This window comes from Hipposideros armiger, unplaced genomic scaffold (genome assembly GCF_001890085.2).
Source record: "Hipposideros armiger isolate ML-2016 unplaced genomic scaffold, ASM189008v1 scaffold_151, whole genome shotgun sequence".
Lineage (NCBI taxonomy): Eukaryota > Metazoa > Chordata > Mammalia > Chiroptera > Hipposideridae > Hipposideros > Hipposideros armiger.
The window spans coordinates 2,774,552-2,784,916 of NW_017731501.1; the positions used below are offsets into that span (position 1 = coordinate 2,774,552).

Consider the following 10,365-nt stretch of genomic DNA (forward strand, 5'->3'; position numbering starts at 1 on the left):
CTTTACCCTCTTCTACCACCCCCCTCTCCCCCTTTACCCTCTGGTAACCACTGAACTGTTGTCTGTGTCTATTAATTTTTGTTTGTCCTGTTCATTTGTTGCTTTCAGTTTTATATCCCACGTATGAGTGAAGTCATGGTTCTCAACTTTTTCTGTCTGACTTATTTCGTTTAGCAGATAATCTCAAGGTATGTCCATGTTGTCACAAATGGCAGTATTTCATCTTTTCTTATGGCTGAGTAATATTCCCTTGTATGTACCTATGGTGCAAAATAAAAATGTATATGCGTGACTTGTATTCATCTTTTTTTTATTTAGTGTTACAATTTTCATACAGTTTTTTTCCTTTCTTAAAATGTGTATACATTTTTGGGGAGCACCTTCTGTATGTTCCACATCTTTTTTATCCAATCATCTATTGAGACACTTTGATATTTTCCATGTCTTGGCCACCATGAATAATGATACAATGAACATAGGGGTACATCTGTCTTTACAGATACATGTTTTCAGATTTTTTTTTGGTAGATACCCAGAAAAGGGATTGCTGGATCATATGGTAATTCCATTATTAATTTTTTGAGGAACCTCCATAATATTTTCCATAGTGACTGTACCAATTTACATTCCCAACAGCAGTGTATGAGGGCTCCTTTTTCACTACAACCTCTCCAACACCTGTTATTACTTGTCTTGTTGAGACTAGCCATTCTCACAGGTGTTAGGTGGTATCTCATTGTGGTTTCGAACTGAATTTCCCTAACCAAACGTAAGACCTGAAACAATAAATTGCACAGAGGAAAGCATAGGTACTAAACTTCTAGACCTTGGGTTCAAAGAGGATTTCATGAATTTGACATCAAAGGCAAGGGAAGTAAAAGCAAAACTAGATGAACAGGACTATATGAAACTAAAAAGCTTCAGAACAGAAAAAGAAACCATCAAGAAAACAAAGACGCAACCAACCGAATGTGAGGAGATATTTGCAAACAATACCTCTGATAAGGGGCTGATATTCAAAATATATAATGAACTCATACAACTCAACAACAAAAAAACAAAAAAAAACCCCAAACAATCCAATTAAAAAATGGGCAGAGGACCTGAAGGGACACTTCTCCCAAGAAGACATACAAATGGCCAATAGATACATGAAAAAAAGCTCAGCTTCACTAGCTATTAGGGAAATGCAAATCAAACTTTTTTGTTTCTTTCTGTCCCCAGAGTTCAGGACTCAGCGATGCTGAAGCCTCAGGGATGAACATGTTGCCCCAGCAGCAGGGAAGCTCTGGAAGCAGCTTCACCAGGACGTTCTTGGAAATGAAAGAGACATATATCAGAAGCGGCCTCGACTCACAACGATTTCTGAAACATTTCCCTCACCCATATAATTATTTTTTTAGTTTAGAATTTAAGCAAAATTCATGCTATGGATTGATCAAAGAAGATTTTATTCAGAAGGCCAATATTTGAAAGAGATAAAAATAAGTAAGTCTGGCTGGGGCAGGTAGAAGAAGGCAGTTCCAGGGGGTTGTCCCAGAGCCAAAGTCTAAACAGCACTGATTTATTCAGTTGTTATTGTCTGTTTGTTTGTTTCTCTGCATGTCACATTATGGCTAATTTGGTAAATGCCCGTTTAATAAATTACTTGGTATTTATTCAAAGACAGGGCCTTCAAAATGAATCAACAGAACAACAAATAAAATGGATAAAGCAATCTATGGTAAAGAGGAAAAAAAAATGGAGTTATTTTCAGGAATGTAAGTTGATTTTTCTTTGAAGTTTACTGATTCAGAAGTCACTGGATTATACCAACTTGTTACAGTGGAAAGAATAGAGAATCACTAAAAAGTGACAGTGGCAACAATAATCTAAAGAATATGAACTACTGATTAACAAAACTAATCCAGGGCTGGCTGAGTGGCGCGTTGTTTAAGAGTTGGCTTGGGTTGCCAGCTCTGAGCAACTGGGCCCCAGTTTGGATCCCACATGAGGGCCAGTGATGCTGCACCCTCTTACAGCTAAGATGGTGAACAACAGCTCGACCTGGAGCTGGGCTGCCGTGAGTCGCTGGAGATGGTGTAGNTTATTATTATTATTAGTTTCAGGTGTACAAAACAATGTAATAGTTATCCTTTTCATCCTCACAAAGTGACAACCCCCCTCCCCCATCCACTGCCCTCCTACCCCCGATATCGTACTTATCTATTACAATTCCATTGACTACATTCCCACACTCTACTCCACATCCCATGCCTATATGTATATATAATTATAGTTGACACCTGTCTTCTTAATAATGGGAAAATAGTGGGATGCTGCCAGTGAAATAAAGCAAAACTGGGGAGGATTTGCTAATAACATGCATTCCTCTCTCATCCCTTCACCTTCTCCCTGCCCAAGCCTCACCAACCCTTTTAATTAGGCAATTTTTGAATCAGGGAAGAGTAATATAGTTAGAGCAGAAAGTGTGAGTTTGTAATAATAGTTAGAAATGTTAAGAAATAAGGCAGATGGGTGTGTGAGAGAGAAGTCCTTTGTTTTACGGATTCACAGCTAGCACAGGGAGAGTAGAAATTTAGAGTTGTCAGTACACTTTCCATCTTTCTAGAGGATTCGCCTCATGATATTATTCAAAAGTCTGGCAAAGTGACTGCCAGCTTTCACCTGCAGAGGTATTCCACATGACAAAACCAAGACAACTGCTCTTTTTAGCCAGTATATAATCCTAGCTCTTGTCAAGTAACTCAAGTCAGTGGGTCTCTCTGTGTCAAGGTTCCTCACCTGTTAAATATTGAAGGCTGTGTCAGATTTCATGGCTACTTGGTGTGAATTATATGTGTCAGCAAATTGTAAATATGATGAAGGGGAAAAGAACAGAAAATCTGGTAGAAACCATCAGAGACAAAAAGCAGTAGCTAATTAGTCTTTTAGATGCTCACACTCTTGTACTGTGACTTACTAGTTTTTGGTGTTGGTAGATTAAAATGTTTCTGGTGGATTAGTTAAGGACAGTGTGGTACAGTGAAGGTTTATTTCTAGGACTTAGCTAAAGGATTCCACTTTTAATTGCACACTTTTAAGTCTAAGATGGTGTCTTCTGTTTGAATTTTCAGTCTCTACCATAAAGATTGGCATATGATAAAAATCTCTAATTTTTCTTTAAACAATTAATGAGAAGAGAAAAGCTAGATTGTGAAAGTAGCAAATAATCATATTTAGGTATACCAAAGCTAGCCCTTTAAATTACATTCCTTTAATAAATAATCCTACAATAAGATACAAATGTAAACAATTCTATGACAAGAAGACAAGTGTTAGCCACAAGAATCGTCTTTGCTGTTTGGAGCACATTAATTAAGTTTCNATTTATAAATAATAAAATAATGAGGAACTTCATTAAAACTCTAATCAAACTTTGACCTCAAAATATCAGTTATGTTTCCTCCAGATTAGTGAAACTACAAAGGATATGTGCTGTTATAAGAATGGGGATGGCCTGTGATTTGCATTTAGTCCAAAACTACACTAATTCTCTGGTAAGTATTTTTCTTTCTTACGTGCCTGCTTAGCTACGTTAACTATTATTAATTTGCCTTCCATATTTTCTTCTGGTCTGCAGTAGGTGAAAGAAATGTAATAAGGTTTTTTTTTCTTTTAAAAAATAAACATTAAAATATTTTTTTCATTTGATCAATTACAGTTTCTCTTTCCCAAATAGCCCAACCACAAAACACAAGGTTAGAGAAAAAAATGAAATACTGCCATTTGTGAAAACGTGGATGGATCTTGAGACTATCATGTTAAGTGAGGCATAAAATGTCGAGAAGCATATGATTGTAGTTATATGTGGAACCATATAAAACTGAAAGCAACAAACAAACAAGACAAACAAACAAGACAAACAAACAAAAACTCATAGATGCAGACAGCAGTTTAGTGGTTATTAGAGTGAAAAGGGTGAGGGGGGAGGTAGAAAAGCTTCAAGGTGGTGAAATATATAGTGATGGAAAGAGATGTGACTGGGTGGAGAACACACAATGCAATATACAGATGATGTATTATAAAATTGCACACTTGAAGCCTATGTAATTTTATTAACTAATGTCACCCCAATAAGTTTAACAAAATATATATTAAAAAAACCCAAAAAATACTATAGGGTTATAATATCCTTGAAAATACAACATAAAATTCCTGCTAAGGAAGAAACCAAATTAAAATCCTAACAGAGAATGGAAATGAAAAAAGGTGGTAAGTAGAAAAGATTTCCCTTTTATTTGAACCTAAGTACCCAAGATATCAATTTCTTCTAAATTTTCTTTCTTTTCTCTTTTTTCATATGCTCACTGACAAAGTAATTCAAATTAAGACTATGTTGCATTGCAAGTTTGTGGACAATCTTCGTTTGTGAAATTACTTGTTTAAGGTAGTGTCTATTTCATCGAGCAAGAGCAAAACAGTTATAAATTATCTTTTTATACAGTATTTTTTCTTTTTTCTCTGCTCTCTCACAAATCCTGCTCCATAAGCTGATCCAGAATTCCTGGCATTGAAATGGCTTATTTTGTATCCTTAACACATCAATTTGGTTTTATTGGGTAATGTGATGCTCAGGTAATGCTACACAACAAAGCTGGGCAAATGAGCTTTGCTTCAAAGACCTGGAACTGAGATTATAAGTGAAAAAGTCTCAGTTCTGCTGGAACGTGCACCTGCAGCTCTGCTTGAGGTCCATGGGGATCTTCACTATCGGAAGAAGAAAAGTTTATTTTCAGCAGGTTCAGCAAAAACATAACTCAGTCTAAATGACCACCAGAAAGGAAATCCCAGCAAATCCAGTGATGTTGAAATTGGCTGGAACAGCAATCCTAAAACCAGTTTTGTGACATCTCACAGTACCTTCAATTATTTAATGAGTTTTGCAAAATTCTTTAAGGAATTCTCAATATCTACTTAACCATTCATTATCAAAAAATGATATCAAATTGAATAAAAATATGAACCATGCCATGATTTCAGGAGAAAAGATGGCCAGCATCATAAAGTTAAGTAATGAGACACTATTGTAGCCTTTAACAAGCTGGATGTTTAAGTTCTAAAGCATTACACTATGTATGGGAACATAGATGAAATTAAATTATTGCTATGGAATTGTGATGGAATGAATAAACAGAAATGCCCGGGAAATTACAGATGTGTTTACATGTGATGGAGTTCCACAGGAATAGGGCTACTGCTAATTGAAATAGGGCTTCTGCTATGAAGAGCTATTGCTTCAACATTTTAGAAGAGTTTCTGTATGCCAGATTCTCCATTCTGGTTATCTAGAAAGCATCCTCACAGGAGTGGGGAGAAATTTTTTTCTTTGCCTGTCCCCACAGGAGATAGAGAACCTGGGTTTAAACAAGTGGAGTTGCCTTGAGCAACTTATTTAATGTCTCTGAATTCTAGTTTTCTCTTTTGTAAAATGAAGATAATAATAATACCCACCTTGTGAGGATTATTTTGAGAATGAAATGCACATAAAACACTCAGCATAGGGCCCTGCCCAGAATGAATAATATTCAGTGCATGTTAGTTTCCCTGAGACAGTGGGGTGCAACGCTATCTATACATCAGAATCACCTGGGAAAATCTAAAATGTACCCGTGCCAGGACCCCCCTACAAACCAATTACAATCAAAACGTGGGGTTAGGGATCACACTTATAAAAGCTCCCTAGGAGATTCTAATTGCAGCCATGCTGCAAACCACTGATCTAAGCTATTCAGTTAGTCCACCGGTAGATCTTAATGTTGGCTATGTAATGAAATCACCTAGGAACTTACAAATATTGATGCCTGGGTTTCTGTTTCTGATTTATCTGGTACACAGTTCAGCTTGGGAATTGAGAGTATTGAAAGTTCTCCAGTTAATTATTTAAGTAATTCTCCAGTGTAATTGTCCTGATTGTGCAAGTAATCCATGTCTTAAAAAATTATGAAATGCAGAAAACTATGAAGAAAATAATAATAAAAAACCCCCCACAATCTCATTGCCCAGATACAAACGTTGCCAACAGTTTCGTTTGTTTCCTTCTCTGTATGCTAACTGTTTTACAAGGTTGGGCTCATGTGGCATGTACAATGTTACATTCCTTTTTTATTTTACATGACAACACAACTATGTTCAATGTCATTAATGCACATTTCAGGTATCACTTTAAAGAAGTAGCATATATATAAAAACACTTCATTACATATTGTTATTATTTTGCCTATTGGAAAGGAAGTTCCAGACAAAGTATCTATGAAATTTTTGGTAAACCTCTTCTACCAAAATCAAATTTCTCTCCTGGTAAGTTAGGAAGGAGTAGGCCCAAGCTTCTTGCTCAAGGCAGAACTCAAGGGATTGACAAGTGCTGCTGCCCAAGTGCTCATAAATCACATTTATCAGTAATCTTTTACAGGGAAGTCTTGGCATTAGGTGCTGCACATTGGGCCAGGCCAAGCTAAGATAGATATCCAGTAGTCAAGGCAGGCAGAAGCGAGAAGAACAGAGAATGTTCTAAAGCCAAAGAAATAAATCCAAACTCAGAGCCNAATTTATGTACTCCTTTTAAAGAGAACGTCTATTGTAGAAATTGAAATATAGTAATGGCTATCATTGGTAGAGTGCTTACTATGTATCGAACACTCTAAGAGATTTACTTCCATAAATCTTCATGAATCTTCTGAATCTTCAGGAATATCCTTTGAAAGGGGCTAAATTATTTAATTAAAGTGAAAATATTTTGAAACTAGTTTATTATATACTAAAAAAGAGAAAAAATAAAGTGCATATGTGTGTACTCATATATAAGTATTCCCAGCTTAAAAAAATAACAATAATATCACTTGGTATTGCTCTGTTTCATGGTAATTTTTAGCATAATTTCCAGGTTGGAACTACTTTATCAAAATTCAGTCTCAATCTAATCAATTTTCAAAACAATTCCATAAAATAAAAAAAGAATTAATGAAAGACACATTTGATGTACCTATAACATGGTATTTTCTGCTTAAGAGGTATGTGTGGAAATGCTATAAATGAAAGAATGATATCTCCTTTTAATTTGTAATATTTAATGTTTTATCTCTACAACTAGGTCTCGAGGGAATAGAAATGCTATGTCAAGGGTCGTGTAGTTTGTTATGGATTTGGAGCATCCAAACCCCAGCTTCAACTTAACGCCTGAGTGCAGAAGGCCAAAGGGCAGGCTGACTCTCCTAAATTCTTTAATCTAACATCTAAACTGGAAATTTCAACAGCTATTTTTTGACATGTGATGAGAATTAAAAAAATAATTTATATTCTTCAAAGCTTGGCTACCATTCTAATTCAAAGAAGAGCATAAAGTACGTGTTAACTATGAGTAATCTAGTAAACTTGGGTTTTTTAACCCACAGGAGAATAAGTGTATAATATAGTATATTATGTGTTATTATATATTTTATTACATATAATCTATCTATCTATCTATCTATCTATCTATCTATCTATCTATCTAATATATATGTATATCAGCTCTAAAATACCAGGAAATAATTGATATCTAGGATTCTTGGTTAGAGTGACTTATAGATTTTCTAATTTTCTTCTAATATTGTCATTAGCATGAATCCTGAAAAAGTTGAATTGTTTTTTAATTACTGCTCCAAGAAAAAGCATACAAAAGGTGGTTACCTGATGGGAAGGGGGAAAAGGGGTGGTAGATGAGGGTAAACAGNCCTACAACTATGGACATACAGAAGATGCCACCTCGAGACTAGTAAATGGGGCAGAGACGTGGAATGGGGTGGTCCCACACCCACATATGACCACTAACAATTGGGAGGGATATCTCAGCTGTGCCGGTCCCCCGCAAAGAGCCATTGATTCCAGCCCTGCCCCAGTCCAGGGTTTCAGTGCTGGGTAGAGAAGTCCTCATAATTTCTGGCTATGAAAACCAGCGGATGAGTGAGACGAGGGTGGCTGCACTCCCAGACGCTCCTCTTAAAGAACCTATACATGGATTTAATCACTGATGGCTCACTCACCCTGAGCTCCAGCACTGGGGCAACAGCTTGAAAGGCCCCAGGGACATAAGGGGAGGAACTGAATTGTCTTGCTTCAGAGTCAGGGCTAGAGGGACAGCTTTCTCCTGGATGGAGGAGTTGGCGGAAACCATTGTTTCTTTATTGAGCCTTCCCCCTCCCTGCATGCATACACATGCAGATGTCATAGCTAAGTCTCTATCAAACTGGCTATCACCTTTCATCTGCCCCACGTGAGTGATTCCCTGAGACCATGCCACACCCAATTTTTGGGCACATCCAAGCCACTTCCAGTGGTTTTCCATATAAACAGCCTGACTTGGCTCATGCTGCAGAATTCCCAAAATCTCTCAAAGGTTCATAAAACCCAAACAAGAAACATCTGGCTTTGGCATGTCCTGTACCTCTGGCTGAACAGCCCCAAGCCTGGCACTACAATACCCGCTTTGTTTCACAGCGTGGTCTCTCAAGAGGCCTCCAAGCACAGCATGGTGGCAGCCATCTCTGGATTGCTTTGTGGCTCATGTCAGGTGGCCCTGAGCAGGGCACAGACTGCAGCTGAACTTGGCCTGCAGTGGGTCCTCTCGCAGGAAGCCCCAGGGCTGATAGTTCCAGTGGCCAAGTTCAGAGTGTGCTGGAGCATCACCTGGTCTCCTCTGAGGTCATCACATCCAGACAGAAGACTGGGCAGTCACTAGAACACCAGTAGAATGAATCCTGCCCTGTAGGATCAGCTCCTGCACAACAGCTCCTCCACTGTACTCACAGCCAGTCTTCACAACCAATTAGCTTGAGGGTCAATCCCGCTCACTGATATGCAAGCGGCAATCAAGTCCCAACTACAACAGAAGGGCATATACAACTCACACAAGGGACACATGTGGAGCACCCAGCTCTGGTGACCAGGGGGACTGTACCCCTGGGCCCCAGAGGATACCTACTACATAAGGCCATTTTACTAAGACCAGGAGGCTAGCAGCCCTACATAGAAACAAACACAGGGAGGCAGCCAAAATGGGGAGACAAAGAAACATGTCCCAAATAAAAGAACAGAAAAAAAGCTCCAGAAAAAGAACTAAACAAAATTGAAACAAGCAATCTACCAGGCNAAATAATACAACACTGTGATTTTCACTAAACTAGGAAAGGTTATTTTGGAGCTGCTGGGACTTTAGATATTTGAAGTAGTAATTACTTCCTCCATAAATGTTACCTTTTAGAGTCAAATACTGCTTTCCTGTTGCAGTTCAACTTTTTACTTAAAGGAAAATGTCTTTTATTCACAATTCACCATGCTATAATATTATATGTGGTAATTCTCCTTTTTATTTGTTTTGGTAGCATTTTAAAGTCAATGAAGCATCATCATAATAATAGTAGCTTACATTTATTCAGTATTTATTCTGTTTAATACCCACATAAAATTTATGATGTGTATGATTTTATATATCTCTATTTTTTCTGTCTATCTATCTATCTATCATCTATTGATCTAAGCTTAGAGAGTCAATTTTCCAATTGGTAAGCAGTATGGTCAGGATAATAATGAAGGGAAAACCATCTTCAGATTTTGCATTCTTGGTTCTTGAAAGTTTTGAGTATCCAGCAACAAAATTTAATACCATATTTTGCATAATTCTGGAACTATTATCTGTTTTAGTAAAGTACTTGTGTTATCCTTTATAAAGTGATGCATTAGATTGTACTCACTAAAATACTATCAAGTCACTGCAACTAAGACTCCAAAAGTATTTCTTGTATAGTGAATGGATGAAATATCAATTCTTACCTGATGATCATCAACACTTCATGTTGAAACTGACTGCTATCACTTATGACTTACCATAGACTTGGGTTTGGTTCCAGAATTGGCCACTGGGGTGGGAGGTGGTAGGTCAGTGGACTCGATGTTAGAAGACAAATGTACTTGTGTCTGATTCACTGAAATGGTGTCTGCTCCACTTTCGGATCCTGACTCTATATCCTGTTAAAAAAAAATGTTTTGATATGAAGGGCATGCACATGTTCTTTATTTGCTTTTCTCCCTGCCACCAGCACCATTCGACCTCCTCCTTTCTCCAACACACACTGAGACACTAAAGAACTGATGACAACTGACATTGACATGTTACCCACAATCATGCATTATTTTGTAATCCAAATTATACTCTTCAGAGGGCCTAATTTCACAAAGCAACTATTGGAGAAAGAGGTAATGTGCAGCATTGGTAATTTAACAGCTGATTGTGAATTGGAAGGAGCAGCAATGAGAGCTAGCTAGGGCACTGCAGTGAGTCAGGAAGTAGAA

At 37.5% G+C, this 10,365-nt stretch overlaps 1 protein-coding gene across 2 annotated transcripts in view; it reads right to left on the bottom strand.

Moving 5' to 3' along the window:
- DLC1 (DLC1 Rho GTPase activating protein) overlaps positions 1-10,365 on the bottom strand; it is a 389,786-nt gene that overhangs the window by 286,678 nt on the left and 92,743 nt on the right. For both annotated transcript variants that reach the window (XM_019651001.1, XM_019651005.1), the window contains exon 4: positions 9,901-10,041. In XM_019651001.1, the coding sequence (XP_019506546.1) occupies positions 9,901-10,041 (141 nt within the window). The remainder of the gene's footprint in view (positions 1-9,900; positions 10,042-10,365) is intronic.